This window comes from Chrysemys picta, chromosome 24 (genome assembly GCF_011386835.1).
Source record: "Chrysemys picta bellii isolate R12L10 chromosome 24, ASM1138683v2, whole genome shotgun sequence".
Lineage (NCBI taxonomy): Eukaryota > Metazoa > Chordata > Testudines > Emydidae > Chrysemys > Chrysemys picta.
The window spans coordinates 17,407,203-17,422,600 of record NC_088814.1 but is presented as its reverse complement, the minus strand read 5'-3'; the positions used below and the strand labels follow the sequence as shown (position 1 = coordinate 17,422,600).

Genomic DNA, 15,398 nt, shown 5'->3' with positions numbered 1-15,398 from the left:
TCTAAATGTTTCATAATTGATTCCTTGAGGACCTGCTCCATGATTTTTCCAGGGACTGAGGTGAGGCTGACTGGCCTGTAGTTCCCCGGATCCTCCTTCTTCCCTTTTTTAAAGATGGGCACTACATTAGCCTTTTTCCAGTCATCCAGGACCTCCCCCGATCGCCATGAGTTTTCAAAAATAATGGCTAATGGCTCTGCAATCTCACCCGCCAACTCCTTTAGCACCCTTGGATGCAGCGCATCCGGCCCCATGGACTTGTGCACGTCCAGTTTTTCTAAATAGTCCCGAACCACTTCTTTCTCCACAGAGAGTTGGTCACCTTCTCCCCATGCTGTACTGCCCAGTGCAGCAATCTGGGAGCTGACCTTGTGCGTGAAGACAGAGGCAAAAAAATCATTGAGTACATTAGCTTTTTCCACATCCTCGGTCACTAGGTTGCCTCCCTCATTCAGTAAGGGGCCCACACTTTCCTTGATTTTCTTCTTGTTGCTAACATACCTGAAGAAACCCTTCTTGTTACTCTTAACATCTCTTGCTAACTGCAACTCCAAGTGTGATTTGGCCTTCCTGATTTCACTCCTGCACGCCTGAGCAATATTTTTATACTCCTCCCTGGTCATTTGTCCAATCTTCCACTTCTTGTAAGCTTCTTTTTTGCGTTTAAGATCAGCAAGGATTTCACTGTTTAGCCAAGCTGGTCGCCTGCCATATTTACTATTCTTTCTACACATCGGGATGGTTTGTTCCTGCAACCTCAATAAGGATTCTTTAAAATACAGCCAGCTCTCCTGGACCCCTTTGCCCTTCATGTTATTCTCCCAGGGGATCCTGCCCATCTGTTCCCTGAGGGAGTCAAAGTCTGCTTTTCTGAAGTCCAGGGTCCGTATTCTGCTGCTCTCCTTTCTTCCTTGTGTCAGGATCCTGAACTCGACCATCTCATGGTCACTGCCTCCCAGGTTCCCATCCACTTTTGCTTCCCCTACTAGTTCTTCCCTGTTTGTGAGTAGCAGGTCAAGAAAAGCTTTGCCCCTAGTTGGTTCCTCCAGCACTTGCACCAGGAAATTGTCCCCTACACTATCCAAAAATTTCCTGGATTGCCTGTGCACCGCTGTATTGCTCTCCCAGCAGATATCAGGGTGATTAAAGTCTCCCATGAGAACCAGGGCCTGCGATCTAGCAACTTCTGCTAGTTGCCAGAAGAAAGCCTCGTCCACCTCATCCCCCTGGTCTGGTGGTCTATAGCAGACTCCAACCACGACATCACCCTTGTTGCTCACACTTCTCAACTTTATCCAGAGACTCTCAGGTTTTTCTGCAGTTTCATACCGGAGCTCTGAGCAGTCATACTCCTCTCTTACATACAACGCAACTCCCCCACCTTTTCTGCCCTGCCTGTCCTTCCTGAACAGTTTATATCCATCCATGACAGTACTCCAGTCATGTGAGTTATCCCACCAAGTCTCTGTTATTCCAATCACATCATAGTTCCCTGACTGTGCCAGGACTTCCAGTTCTCTCATTCTTGGCAGTATCATTGGTGCCCACGTGGAGAAGCAGGAAGGGGTAGCGATCCGAGGGCTTGATGAGTCTCGGCAGTCTCTCCGTCACATCGTGTATCCTAGCTCCTGGCAAGCAGCAGACCTCTCGGTTTTCCCGGTCGGGGCGGCAGATAGATGACTCAGTCCCCCTGAGGAGGGAGTCCCCGACCACCACCACCCTCCTCCTCCTCTTGGGAGTGGTGGTCGTGGAACCCCCATCCCTAGGACAGTGCATCTTTTGCCTTCCAATCGGTGGAGTCTCCTTCTGCTCCCTTCCCTCAGATGGGTCATCTAGTCCACTCTCCGCATTAGTACCTGTAGAGAGAACATGGAAACGATTGCTCACCTGTATCTCCATTGCTGGTGCATGGACGCTCCTCTTTCTCCTTCTGGAGGTCACATGCTGCCAAACCTCCTCACAATCCTTCTGTCCCTGCTGCGCCTGCTCTGAATCTTCAGAACATTGTGGCCGTAGAAGCATCTCCTGACGTCTGTCCAGGAAATCTTCATTTTCCCTTATGCAACGCAGAGTCGACACTCGTTTCTCCAGCCCTCGAACCTTCTCTTCCAACATGGAGACCAGCTTGCACTTTGTACAGACAAAGTCGCTTCTGTCCTGTGGAAGAAAGACAAACATGGCACAACCTGTGCAGGTTACAACAGCTGATCGCTCACCTTCCATATCACCGTCCTCTTAGGAGCTTCCTCAACTGTTGCAGGAACTACTCAGAGAAACCTGCAGATGTAAGCCTCAGTGCGCTCTCCCCGCGCGAACTCCCAGGCAAACTCCCGCTGTTAGCCTCTGCTGTTCGCCGCTCAGCTGGTTCGCTGCTGACTGCCCTTATATACCGTTCGTTAAATCAGGATTGGATGGCTTTTTAAAAGTGCAGCCAGAAATTGTGGGCTTAACGGAGGAATCACTGGGTGACATTCTATGGTCTGTTCTAGGCAGAAGATAGACTAGATAATCATAATGGTCTCTTCTGGCCTTACAATCTATGAATCTATGGAAAACAGCTGAGGGAGCATAATTTAACAATGAAATGGTTCCCATCAGTGTGATAAAGGGCGGGCACAGCACATTAACTACCTGACCACTGTCGAGATCTGAAGGAGGACACGGGGCTTGTGGATTTTTAAAGGGAGCTTCCCCCAAGCATGGGGGTTGGTATAGGAGAGAGAGTGTGGTGGTGGTGCTTGTTGGAAAATCTGACAAATGGTCAGTCCAAACAGGCATCATTTCCAGAACAGAAGTGGAGGTTAATGTCTCCATACCATAAAAGAGATAGTAGGTAGGGCAGGGACAGGCTGTGAAGAGCTTTAACTCTGAAAACAAGTAGTTGATGTTTGATTTTGATGCAATGGAGAAGGGGGAGACAGCGGAGGCGAAGCGATGAGCCAGCAGAATGATCTCTGCAGCAGCATTTTGAAACGAGACCTCTGGGGTCTCGTTGCGTTTGTCCTGCAGCCAGTGCAAGATTACTGCCTACAGGACATCCCCAAGAGCTTCATCTAGTCTCATTTTTAAAGTTCCAAACAATGAAGCGTCCCAGGATACTATTAAACCACCTAATGGAACTCACTGGTGTGATGTTTTCTCTGATTTTCACCCTCAGTTTTCTCCTTCCATTCCCCCTTGTTATACCCCCATGGAACATGCTCCATTCTTGGCATTAACACCCTGGCAAAGTTTGTAGTCCCATTATTTCCTCCCCATTAGTCAGTGGTTAGCCATGCTTGTGAGAGTGGCTGTGACCATCACTTGCCATCTTAACTGCCTGTTTTCAGTCACTCACAACTTTCTGAAACTTTCACTTCTTGAGCTGTAAGTTTCCAGGTCTGATCTCTGCCCACAGGTGATTTTTATTTTAAATTCTGATCAGAAACAGTGCAGTCAGTTTTGAGAATGAGGTGATTGAAAAAAAGAATACACTTTCTCCATGAAAAAAGATAAAATCTTTCCCGGATTTCCCCATTGTCTGAACAGCTCTACAGCCACAGTGGCTGGGGGTTGAAAGGTGACATATGGCCTGAAAACAGCCTTCAATCAGAAGAAGGAATGGACTCAAGGGACAGAAACAAATTAACCTAACAAACAGAGAAAACGCCCTCCCCCCACCAGCCACCCTCAATGAAATCCAGTGGAGATTTTCAAACTCCCAGATGAGATTTGGGTGGAGTTTTCCCCTGTGATTTCCAGGGCCTCACATGGAACTTTCCTCAGCTTCAGGGAGCTGGGAAGGATTCCATCTAGGCATTGTTGCTGGAGAAGAGATGTCAAAAAAGGCATGGTACTGCAGTCTCATTTAGCAGGGGGAAGAAAGGGGGGTGCTGTTGGCTTGTTAACGGGGGGGACCCCCAAGAGGATTTCTGAAGCTGGGAGATGAAGTTGTGAGGTGGTCACTGATGTGGGGGGAAGATCTGGGATGGCTGGCATCTAGGAGGAGGTTTGGGGGCTTGTCCCTAGAGGAATCAGAGATGATTTCTACAGCAGGGGCTGATGACTCTTTTGCCTTGGCTCTCGAAAGACTTGCAGAACATTTTGGGATTGATCCCACATGGAGTATTATAAACTGGTGTGCTGAGACCACTGCCTGCCATGCTGACCAGCATTATTGTTTTCCTTGTGCTCCCCTATCTGTCTGTTCCACCTGGAGCCTTTTCCTTTAGATTGTAAGATCCTTGAGATAGGGATCTTTTTATTGTTTGTTTGCACAGCACCTAGCACCCTGGGGGTACTGGCCCCAATCCTGGGGCCCCGGCCACTACACAACACAAATAATCCACATCATAAAATTCCAAGATTGTCCCCTTTCTGTTTGTCACTGTGCAGCCTAGATTGTCTGCTGAGTCAGTGTGAAGTGATGGTTGAGAGCTCTCTTTGTTTGGAATATCATCAGGTCTAATCCTCAGAGGAATTCATGGTCTGTTACCATACAGTTTTCAAGTTCTCAGACACTTTTGGCTTTTTTACAATTTATGAATTACACACGTACGACCACACAGGCTTTCAGCTTGCCAATGATAATAAACTATAGGCCAGATTCTGCTCCCATTGACGTCAATGGGAGTTTTTCCACTGACTTCCATGGGAGCATTATCAAGCATCAAGGGGGGATTCCATGGGTTCATTGCATCCTTGATTAGGAGGCCTCCACAGCAGGTGCAGAGCTAACATAGCCAGTTCTACACCTTCCCTGACAGGCACCCCGGCACAGAGTCATGCCAGAGTACGCTGAGGATGGGAGGGAGCATGGCTGCAGTGTTCCTATCCCCCAGCTATTGCAGCCAGGGTGTAAGTGAGGTCAGCCCGCAAGCCTGCTCAAACTGGTACCAAAGATCAAATCAGCCCCCAGTGTAGGGGTGGTGTAAGCTGCACCGTTACAGGGACGAATTCCTTCTTAAACCCCACAGTTCCACTGCAGTATAGCTCTATTACCTCTATGGTGGGAGGGCAGCAGCCCTTCAGGGCCAGCATGTTGCCCGCCGTGAGGGGGAGGGGAAATGGCAGCCAAAGATTGTGGGGCCAAACCCCTATTTGTATGAGAGAGCTGAATGGACAAGCATTGCAAAGGTATGTGCTGCATCAATGGGGTCTGGTATTAGCACATCGCTCCCACCTGCCAAGTGACATGTCCAGCAGCTTGAGAGAGCAGGTAGAAGGGACAGGACCACCTGGGAAAGGCTGGGAAGTTAAATGAACACAATGCCAAGGTGGGGTGAGCAGCAGTGCTGGATCAATAACTGATTTATGGTTTGCTGGCAGGTTCAAAAAACCCAGTTCTGGGCAAGTCAAAATGAAACTGAAACTTCCAAAAAAATGTAGGGATTTGACAAAGTCGACACAAACTATGTTTTGTTTGAATGAAAGTTTCATTTCCAGGCATTTTAAAAAGGAAATGAACAGCCAGGTTCACAAACTAGCCATAGGAGGAGCTGTTTCCTTATAAAGCTTAGTCCAGTGTCTAGTGCCCTCTCCCAGGATGATTTGCACACAGGTCTCCAGTCTCTCAGGACAGTGCCCCAAGCACTGGCTATGGGGTTGCCTGAAACAGGACTTTTTCAGTCTTACCTGTTGAAGCTTTTCCACTTTGGATAATTATTGGAGCAGGGCCGTGAACTGGGATTGCTGACGTTAGAAAAAGAGCATGTCCTAACCAGGAGGCTATAGAAGTACTCTCGCACACATTCTCTGGCCCAATGACTATTCAAGTATTTGATACACCATGGAACATCTTCAGTAGGAGAGAGAAATTATTAGTCAAAAAACTTTCACCCAGCTCTAATGGGCAGAGAAAACCCAGTGCTCTATCAGAAGAGGGGCTGGTCCAGGAAAACCCAGCTCGGAGAACACAGCCACAAAGAATCCATCCCTTGTGGAGAGCAGGGACGGGAATAAAGGTACCACACTCACAATACCAAAGTGGTTTGTTTTCTTCTTCCCTTATTAGTAGCAGGATTTTCAGGAAAACAGGTTCCTTTATTCCTTACAAGTTATTTTGCCCCTGCAGCTCATTCCAGCCATAGCCCTCTGTGACACCTGCTTCTCCACAGAAATCAGTGGTGCCATCCCAATGGAGGATTGTGACTTTCAGAAGGGGGCAGCAGACTCAGTCTATATGCAAAGATTTCAGGGCATGAATGTGCTCCATCAAAGTCAATAGGCATTTTGTCTTGGAGGAGCATGATCACACTCTTTTATGACTAAATACCGGCATTGAGAAATACAGGACAGAGGGGAACTGTTTGCAAAGTATTCTGTTTAGTGACATTTCTCCATGGAATTATCATCTTTTAAATTAATTTGCTAAAGATAATAGTGAAATGGCATTTATTTCTTCACAGAGACTTCAGTGGGAACTCTATTTCTTCCATTGAAAAAAGGGTATGGAAGGGATACCCTTGGGCTGAGTATTTGTGAGTATTTTCTAGCATTTTATATATTGAGGGCTAAAGGTATTCTCCAGGTATTTCGTTCAGTCTTTGAGCCAGAAACTGTAAGGAAATAAAGAACACACACACACATTTCCATTCCAGTTTAGGACATGGGGTGGTAAAGAAATGGGTGAGGATGTTAGAATGGGTGATAATCAGCTCTCTGATCTAGCGTTCATCTTTTCACACAGTGAAATCTGAAAGCCCTGCTAGCTTTATTGGTCCATGACTCTGATGTCATTGTTCACAAAGACAGAGGCATCTGGATAACCCTCCAGTTGGTAGTTGGTATCCAAAGCTGAAATTGGCTCAGTTGTGCCCTTAACGAGGTGTTCACCTTAATGGTGAAGAAAATCTAGTACTAACAAAGGACATACACGTGTGTGTGTGTGGGGGGGGGGTTACTTCCATTTTATTTCTTAGCAGTATTTTTTAAAAAACTTATCCAAGTGATTGCCCATTGTGAATAAGCCATATGCTTGTCATATATATTTGTGTGGGTGTCATTTAATAGAGATAAGTTTATGAAAAGAAAAGCACTTTCATATACATTATTGTAGCATAGTTAGATTTGCTCTCTTACTAACTAAAAAAGCACTTTCTCAAATGAGCACGGGGGCACAGACATGTCTGAACAGACATACTTAAACATGCTATGAGTCTTAGAAGCATGCTGGCATCAGTCACTGGGGCCATGCACACATCCCCCTCGTGGAACTGAATGTTAGAGTAGAGCAGGGGTCGGCAACCTATGGCACGTGTGCCAAAGACGGCACGCGAACCGATTATTAAAGGTCTCGGCAGGCAGCAGCGTGCCATTAAAAATCCTGCCCAGCTCAGCCCGGCCCGCTCTTCTCCGCCACACTCCCCACCCCCCCTCCCACGGGGGCAAGGGGCAGGGGGCAGAAGCTTGGTCCTGCCGGCTTCCCTGCCTTTTCCCATAGTGTGCTGGGTTCCTGCCCCTCCTCCTCCCGTCCCTCTCTCCCTGCCAGCCAATCAGCTGATGGCCCTTGCAAGGGAGGGGGTCGGGAAGGAGCAGAGTAAGCATGCTCGCTGCTGCCAGCGGAGGCAGAGAAGAAGCGGGGGCAGGGCCTTGGAGAAGGGGGGGTGGAATAGGGGCATATCCCCTCCAGGCCCCTGCCCTGATCCCCCCACACACACCCCAGCCCTCTGCCCTGACCCCCCCGACACACACCCAGCCCTTTGCCCTGAGCCCCGCACTCCTGCACCCCTCCAGGCCTCTGCCCTGAGCCCTGTGCCCCACTCATACACACCCAGCCCTCCGCTTGACTCCTTCACCCCCCCCCGACCCCAGTCCTGACTCTGGCACCCCCACACATACCCACCCTCCCACCCCCTGCCCTGACACCTGCACCCCCTCACATGTCCCAGCTCTGTGCCCTGACTCTTGCACCCCCACATCCCTACCCTCACCCTGAGCACCAAACGGGAGCTCCTGCACACACACCCCACATTCCCACCTGCACCCCTCGCACCAAAAGGGAGCCCCACACCCAAACCTCCTGCCCCAAATCTGAGCCCCCTCCCTCATTCTAGCTCCTGGCCAGACCCTTCACCCCCAGCCCTGTGCTCAGTGCACTCCCACCCTCAGCTCAGTGCAAAGAGAGGAAGAGAATGGGCCTGAACCAGGGAGAAGGTAGGTACCCACTGTATGTGGGCGGGGTCAGAACCCAGACCGGCAGCGGGCTGAGCGGGTCCAGCAGCCAGGATCCCGGCTGGGAGGAGCCGGCGGATGGAACCCCTGAGTGGCAGTGGGTTGAGCCGCTCAGCCCACTGCCGGTCTGGGGTCCCAACTGCCGGCCCCGCACAGCCTGCTGCCGGTCTGGGGTTCTGACTGCCAGACCCTTACCAGCTGGGGTCCCGGCCGCAGGCCCCGCTCTGCCCGCTGCCAGCCTAGGTGAACAGAACCCCAGACCAGCAGCGGGCTGAGCGGGCCGGCCGCATGAGATCAACATTTTAATTTAATTTTAAATGAAGCTTCTTAAACATTTTGAAAACCTTGTTTATTTTACAATACAACAATAGTTTAGTTATATATTATAGACTTATAGAAAGAGACCTTCTAAAAACATTAAAATGTATTACTGGCATGCGAAACCTTAAATTAGAGTGAATAAATGAAGACTCGTCACACCACTTCTGAAAGGTTGCCGACCCCTGGAGTAGAGGTTACAGAAGGCCTTTGGGTTTTTTCTTCTCTCCCAAACCACCATACATTGACTTTTAATATATTTTCTCAATTTGTTTGTGCTCATGAGCTCAGTTTACTGTTTTATAGCAGTTGTTAATTGTTACAGTTCCTTTATAAAGAGATTGAACATGATTTTGCAGTTGTGTTCTCACTATTATGCAGTTAATTGGACAGAAATGACTGGCCCAGTTAGACATCTCAAGCTGCAAACAGTGTGCTTCTTTCCAGGATAAGATGTCTACCTGGGAACTGTATGCTTGGTGGACCAAATCTGGATTTTTCAGAGTATACTCTCCCCACAGCCATTCTTGTAATTTCTTGGGAGGCTTTCATGGGGCTACAAGCTGTGGTAAGGAAGGGGGAGGTTTAGAATGGTAGATTCACCTCGCATGTTCAGTTCCATGCACACAGCCCCAACAGTTACTGCTTGTAAATAGCTCAAGGACTCATTGCTCCAAGAGTGTGGCTCTGCAGAGCCAACCAGAGAACTCCAGTTACAAGTAAGTCATTTTCCTTTATTACTTTCTGAATTCCTTCGGGTTCAATTACTCCTCGGTTAGGGCTGAAAACTGGTCTCCATGGTGGATGCTAATGTCCATTCTCCCATTCTCACAGGGGACAGGAGAAGTTTGATACTGTAAAAGAAAATCCTATCTGAAGTATCAGTCTCCCTCCAAATGTGAGACACACACACATCTCGTTTTTTCCACTCTGCCCTATGTGTCTGATTTCCTTCAAACTTAAAAAAATAACTTCTGCCTTGAAATTACAGGCTGAAAGGAATAGGGGGAGGAATTTAGCACCAGGTCAACACACAAGAATTTAGACTGGGTCTTACCATCTTAACTATGGAGTCACAACCAGGACTGCCAGGTACAGGGACAGACTGGAAACTTTCTCCCTCCTAGCTCTTCTCTCTGTTGCTTCAGTCTGAGGAGCAGAAAGTCCTGTCTATCTGGTGAACTAATAATAGTCAGCAATTATGGAGCGAAAATATAAAATCACCCCTGAGCTTTTGAGACATGCAGTCCTGGAAAGGAGTGAGGTACCCAGACTATCAAGGTATTAATTCAGAACTCATTAAATGTAGTGATGTGATAGATCAAAAGATGAAAGGGGAAAAAATACAAGCAGAGGATCAGATCCTGCCAGTTCTCCACATTTCAAGAAGGATGTTGATAAATTGCAGAAGGTTCAGAAAAGAGCCATGAGACTGATTAAAGGATGGGAAAACATGCCTAATAGGGTATGTCTACACTGCAGTTGGACACCCGGGACTGGCCCATGCCAGCTGACTTGGGCTCACAGTATGGGGCTGTTTCATTGCAATGTAGATGTGATGGGTTGGATCACAGAAACCCTCTTGGGGCTGCCAACTAATGTGCCAAGACTACTTCTGCCCCTGCTTTCCCTGCCCTCCCAGCTTGGGACTTCAGTACCCTGCCTGGTAAGAGCCAGACCCGCTAGCCTGCTGCAAAACCAGACCCAGGTCTGAACCACGTCCCCTAACAGCTGTAGATTTAAACTGAAAGCAGCTTAAGAAGTGTTCCTGTCTTTAACACTCAGATGCCCAACTCCCAATGGGGTCCAAACCCCAAATAAATCCGTTTTACCCTGTATAAAGCTTACACAGGGTAAACTCAAAAATTGTTCGCCCTCTATAACACTGATAGAGAGATATGCACAGCAGTTCTTCCCCCCTCCCCCACCAGATCTTAATGCATCCTCTGGGTTAAATAATAAGTAAAATGTGATTTTATTAAATACAGAAAGTAGGATTTAAGTGGTTCCAAGCTACTGTGGGTAGCTATCCCACAGTTCCCGCAGTCTCCGCCGCCCATTGGAATTCTGGGTTAAGCTCACAATGCCTGGTGGGGAAAAACATTGTCGCAGGTGGTTTTGGGTACATGTCGTCAGTCGCCCCTCCCTCCGTGAAAGCAATGGCAGACAATCATTTTGCGCCTTTTTTCCTGGGTTACCCGAGCAGACGCCATACCACAGCAAGCATGGAGCCCGCTCAGCTCACTGTCACCGCTGCTGTTGTGAGCATTGTAAACACCTTGCGCATTATCCTGCAGTATATGCAGACCCGGGCTAAGAGATGCCAGCACGAGGAGAATTTTGTTGAGGACATGGACACAGATGTTCCTGAAAGCACAGGCTGTGGCAATTGGGACATCATGGTGGCATTGGGGCTGGTTGATACAGTGGAACGCCGATTCTGGGCCAGGCAAACAAGCACAGACTGGTGGGACCGCATAATGTTGCAGGTATGGGATGTTTCACAGTGGCTGCAAAACTTTCACATGCGTAAGTCCACTTTCCTGGAACTCTGTGAGTTGCTTTCCCCCACCCTGAAGTGCAGGAATACCAAGATGAGAGCAGCCCTGACAGTTGAGAAGCGAGTGGTGATAGCCCTGTGGAAGCTTGTAATGCCTGACTGCTGCCGGTCAGTTGGAAATCAATTTGGAGTGGACAAGTCTACTGTGGGGTTTGCTGTGATCCAAGTAGCCAATCAATCATTGGCGTTCTGTTATCAAGGGTAGTGACTCTGGGAAATGTGCAGGTCATACTGGATGGCTTTCCTGCAATAGGGTTCTCTAACTGTTGTGGGGCGATAGACGGAATGCATATCCCCATCTTGGCACTGGACCACCTTGCCAACCAGTACATAAACTGCAAGGGATACTTCTCAATGGTGCTGCAAGCACTGGTGGATCACAAGGGATGTTTCACCGACATCAATGTGGGATGGCTGGGAAAGGTGCATGACACTTGCATATTTAGGAACTTCGGGCTATTTGAGCAGCTGCAAGAAGGGACTTACTTCCCAGACCAGAAAATTACCATTGGGGAAGTTGAAATGCCAATAGTTATCCTTGGGGACCCAGCCTACCCCTTGGTCCCACGGCTCATGAAGACTTACACAGGCAGCCTGGACAGTAGTAAGAAGTAGTTCAACTATAGGCTGAGCAAGTGCAGAATGGTGGTAGAATGTGCCTTTGGATGTTTAAAAGCTCTCTGGCGCTGTTTGCTGAGTAGGTCAGACCTCAGCGCAAACAACATTCCAATTTTTATTGCTGCTTGCTTTGTGCCCCACGATATCTGAGAGAGAAAGGGGGAGACGTTTATGGTGGGGTGGGAGGTTAAGGCAAATCGCCTGGAGTCCGATTTTGAGCAGCCAGACACCAGGGCGATTAAAAGAGCACAGCAAGGCGCACTGTGCATCAGAGAGGCTTTGAAAACCAGTTTCATGACTGGCCAGGCTTCAGTGTGACAGTTGTGTGTGTTTCTCCTTGATGCAAACCCGCCCCCTTTGTTGATTTTAATTCCCTGTAAGCCAACCACCCTCCCCCCTTCAAAATAAAGTAACTATTGTTTTCAAACCATTCATTCTTTCTTTATTAATTCTTGGGTGTCTGGGTGAGGTGGATATGGAACTTGGGGAGGAGGGCATGCAGTTATACAGTGGATGCAGCGGGAGGGAGGGTCTGTGCTTTTGTTGGATTTCCTGCAGCTCCAACAGACGCTTCATCATGTCCGTTTGCTCCCCCAACAGACGCTTCATTGTGTCCGTTTGCTCTCCCATTAGCCTCAGCATCGCATCCTGCCTCTGCTCTTCGCGCTCACTTAATTCTTTCCTGGCTTCTGCCACTGAATGCCTCCATGCATTAAGCTGTGCCCTATTAGTTCGGGAGGCCTGCATGAGCTCGGAAAACATGTCATCGCAAGTGTGTTTTTTTCGCCTTCTAACCTGCAATAACCTCAGGGACGGAGATGATAGGGGGAGCGTAGAAACATTTGCACCTGGGGGGAGATAAAAAGGGAGAGTAAAATTTAAGATGATACATTTCTGAGAACAAAAGGGAGACTCTTTCACAGCAAATCAAACAAAACAGCAGAAGGCACATGTGCTTTAGGTACAAGGTTGCATTTTGCTTTTTATATTGAGTGCCCACTGCTAGTATGGTGACACATCACACACGTCTGGGCAATAGAATTCGGTTTCCAGGCAGCCATGGTAAGCCAAAGGGTACGCAGGTTTGGCTTCTAACACCTTCATAACATGTGGAAATGTTTTCAAACTGCAGCACCCTCCTTTCCCAGAGCAAGCAATGGGTTGGGTTTCACATTTGAAAGGAGGGGCTGTGGTTTTCGGGTGGATGTGCAGCACACACCTATCTCCACCCCACCGCGTGGCTATTCTCTGGGATGATCCCTTTTAGCCAGGCGCAAACAGCCCAGCATGAACAGGGTCCTTTTTCTGTTCCCTTACAAAAATTCCCCTATTTCAACCAGGTGACCATGAACGATATCACTGTACTGAGGATAACACAGAAAGATATAGACTGAATGTTGCTTGAATGCGACCAAAACCCAGGACCATTTGCAGCCAAACTTTGTGCTCCAATGATTCCAGAATACTTGCTACTGGGTTGGTGTGGTAAAGTGTCCTACCATGGAGGATGAAATAAGGCAGCCCTCCCCAGAAACCTTCTGCAAAGGCTTTCAGAGTACCTCCAGGAGAGCTTCACGGAGATGTCCCTGGAGGATTCCTGCTCCATCCCCAGACATGTGAACAGACCTTTCCAGTAGCTGTACTGGCCGCGAACGCATCCCAGTTCTTCAGGGCAAATCAAACATTAAACACTATTGCTTTTAAACCCTGTACTGTAGTTACAAATGTGCACTCACCGGAGGGGCCTTCTCCAGCTTCAGGGTCGGGGATCCCACCTTGGGAGGGTATTGGCTCCAGGGTGATGAAAAGTTCCTGGCTGCCTGGGAGAATGGATTCACCGCTTGCCTGCTGCACATTCTCCTCCTCCTCCTCTTCCTCATCCGCAAAATCCTTCTCCCTGTTACGTGAGACTCCCCCCTTGCAGGTGTCCACGGACAGTGGTGGGATAGTGGTAGGGTCCCCACCTAGAATGCCATGCAGCTGGTCATAGAAGCGGCATGTATGGGGCTCTGACCCAGAACGACCGTTTGCCTCCTTTGTCTTTTGGTAGGCTTGCCTGAGCTCCTTAACTTTCACACGGCACTGCTGCGTGTCCCTGTTGTAGCTTCTGTCCAACATGCCCTGGGAGATTTTGGCAAATATATTTGCATTTCTTCTTTTTGGTCGGAGTTCGGCCTGCACAGATGCTTCTCCCCATACAGCAATCAGATCCAGTGTCTCCCGTTCGCTCCATGCTGGAGCTCGTTTACGATTCTGGGGGGACTGCATGGTCACCTGTGCTGCTGAGCTCACCACGCTGACCAAACAGGAAATGAAATTCAAAAGTTCCCCAGGCTTTTCCTGGGTACCTGGCTAGTGCATTGGAGTTCAAAGTGCTGTCCAGAGCGGTCACAATGGAGCACTCTGGGATAGCTCCTGGAGGCCAATACCGTCGATTTGTGTCCGCACTACCCCAAATTTGACCCAGCAAGGTTGATTTTAGCGCTACTCCCCTCACCAGGGAGGAGTACAGAAGTCGATTTTAAGAGCCCTTTAGGTTGACGGAACGGGGTTGGTTGTGTGGACGCAGTCATTTTTAAATCGACCTAACGCGGCTAAATTCGACCTAACCCTGTAGCGTAGACCAGGCTTTTGAGAGATGCTATTTTAACATAGTTTTCTGCTGAAGAGATTTGTTTCTCTCTTGATTATTGTTGGTATAGCAAGTAAACCATTTTGTCTGTGTTTTCAGAGTTCTCAAGGACAATGACTTAAGCAAACTGCAGAAAGATTCACTCGAGGGCTTGCTGTCGCTAAAGCACCTGTACGTGTTTATTTCTAGTAGTACTTAATTTACAGTATAATTGACAAACTGCTATTTGTTGACAGTGCTCCTTTGGGTTATTTTAAAGCAATTAATGGTTTTAAAGCTGGGATCTTGGGGACAACTCAGGTCTGGTCTTCTACACTACACAGTTAGGTCAATGTAAGGCAGAGTACGTCAACCTAAGTATGTCATTGTACACACTGCAGCCTTGCTACCACTGATGTACAGGGCTGCCCGGGGGGGGGGGGGGGGGGGCAAGTGGGGCAATTTGCCCCGGGCCCCACAGGGGCCCCCACGAGAATATAGTATTCTATAGTATTACAACTTTTTTTATGGAAGGGGCTCCCGAAATTGCTTTGCCCCGGGCCCCCTGAATCCTCTGGGCAGCCCTGTTGATGTAAGTGCCATACTACATTGACATCATAACTCCACCTCCATGAAAGGCATAAGGCTTATGTTGGTGTAGTTAGGGTGAGGCAGTGTCTGTGTAGACTCTGCGTTACTTACATGGGCTGTTGGCTGTCTTGTCAATTTCACGACTCCATGCTGGAGCTGTAAAATTGACAAGAAAACCTGGCAGCTAGAGACTGGCTCCTCTTCCCAGATGGGCTCCAGCCTGGCTGCCTCCCCCACCCTTGTTCCCAGCCTGCCATCCTGGAGGCGAGAAGCCCAGGTGGGAGCGGGGAGCCGATAGCCCGGCAGGGAGCTGCACAGAGCTGAGAGCCCTGGCTCTCAGCCCCCCACACTGCCCCTCCTCAGTCGGGGGAGGCGCTCCTGATGAGGATGTGCACCACTGATAGAAGGAGGGTTGTGTGGACATCAGCCACATCAGTAATTACTGCAGTGGCTATAAATCGACCTAATATATGTCAGTAGGCTGTTGTGTAGACATGCCCTCATAACAGAGACAATGCTGGGTTTCAGCAGCATCTGCCTTGTTTTACA

At 48.7% G+C, this 15,398-nt stretch overlaps 1 protein-coding gene across 7 annotated transcripts in view; it reads left to right on the top strand.

The window, feature by feature from the left end:
• The window catches only part of LOC101948250 (leucine-rich repeat-containing protein 37A-like), a 58,085-nt gene that overhangs the window by 3,819 nt on the left and 38,868 nt on the right, over window positions 1-15,398 (top strand). For 5 of the 7 annotated variants that reach the window (XM_065577616.1, XM_065577614.1, XM_065577620.1 and 2 more), the window contains exons 2-3: window positions 6,387-6,458; window positions 14,379-14,450. Coding sequence is in view for 1 of the 7 variants with exons in the window: in XM_065577614.1 (XP_065433686.1) it covers window positions 6,387-6,458; window positions 14,379-14,450 (144 nt within the window). In the remaining 6 variants the exon portion in view is untranslated. The remainder of the gene's footprint in view (window positions 1-6,386; window positions 6,459-14,378; window positions 14,451-15,398) is intronic. The other 2 variants (XM_065577617.1, XM_065577618.1) reach the window with 1 other exon arrangement.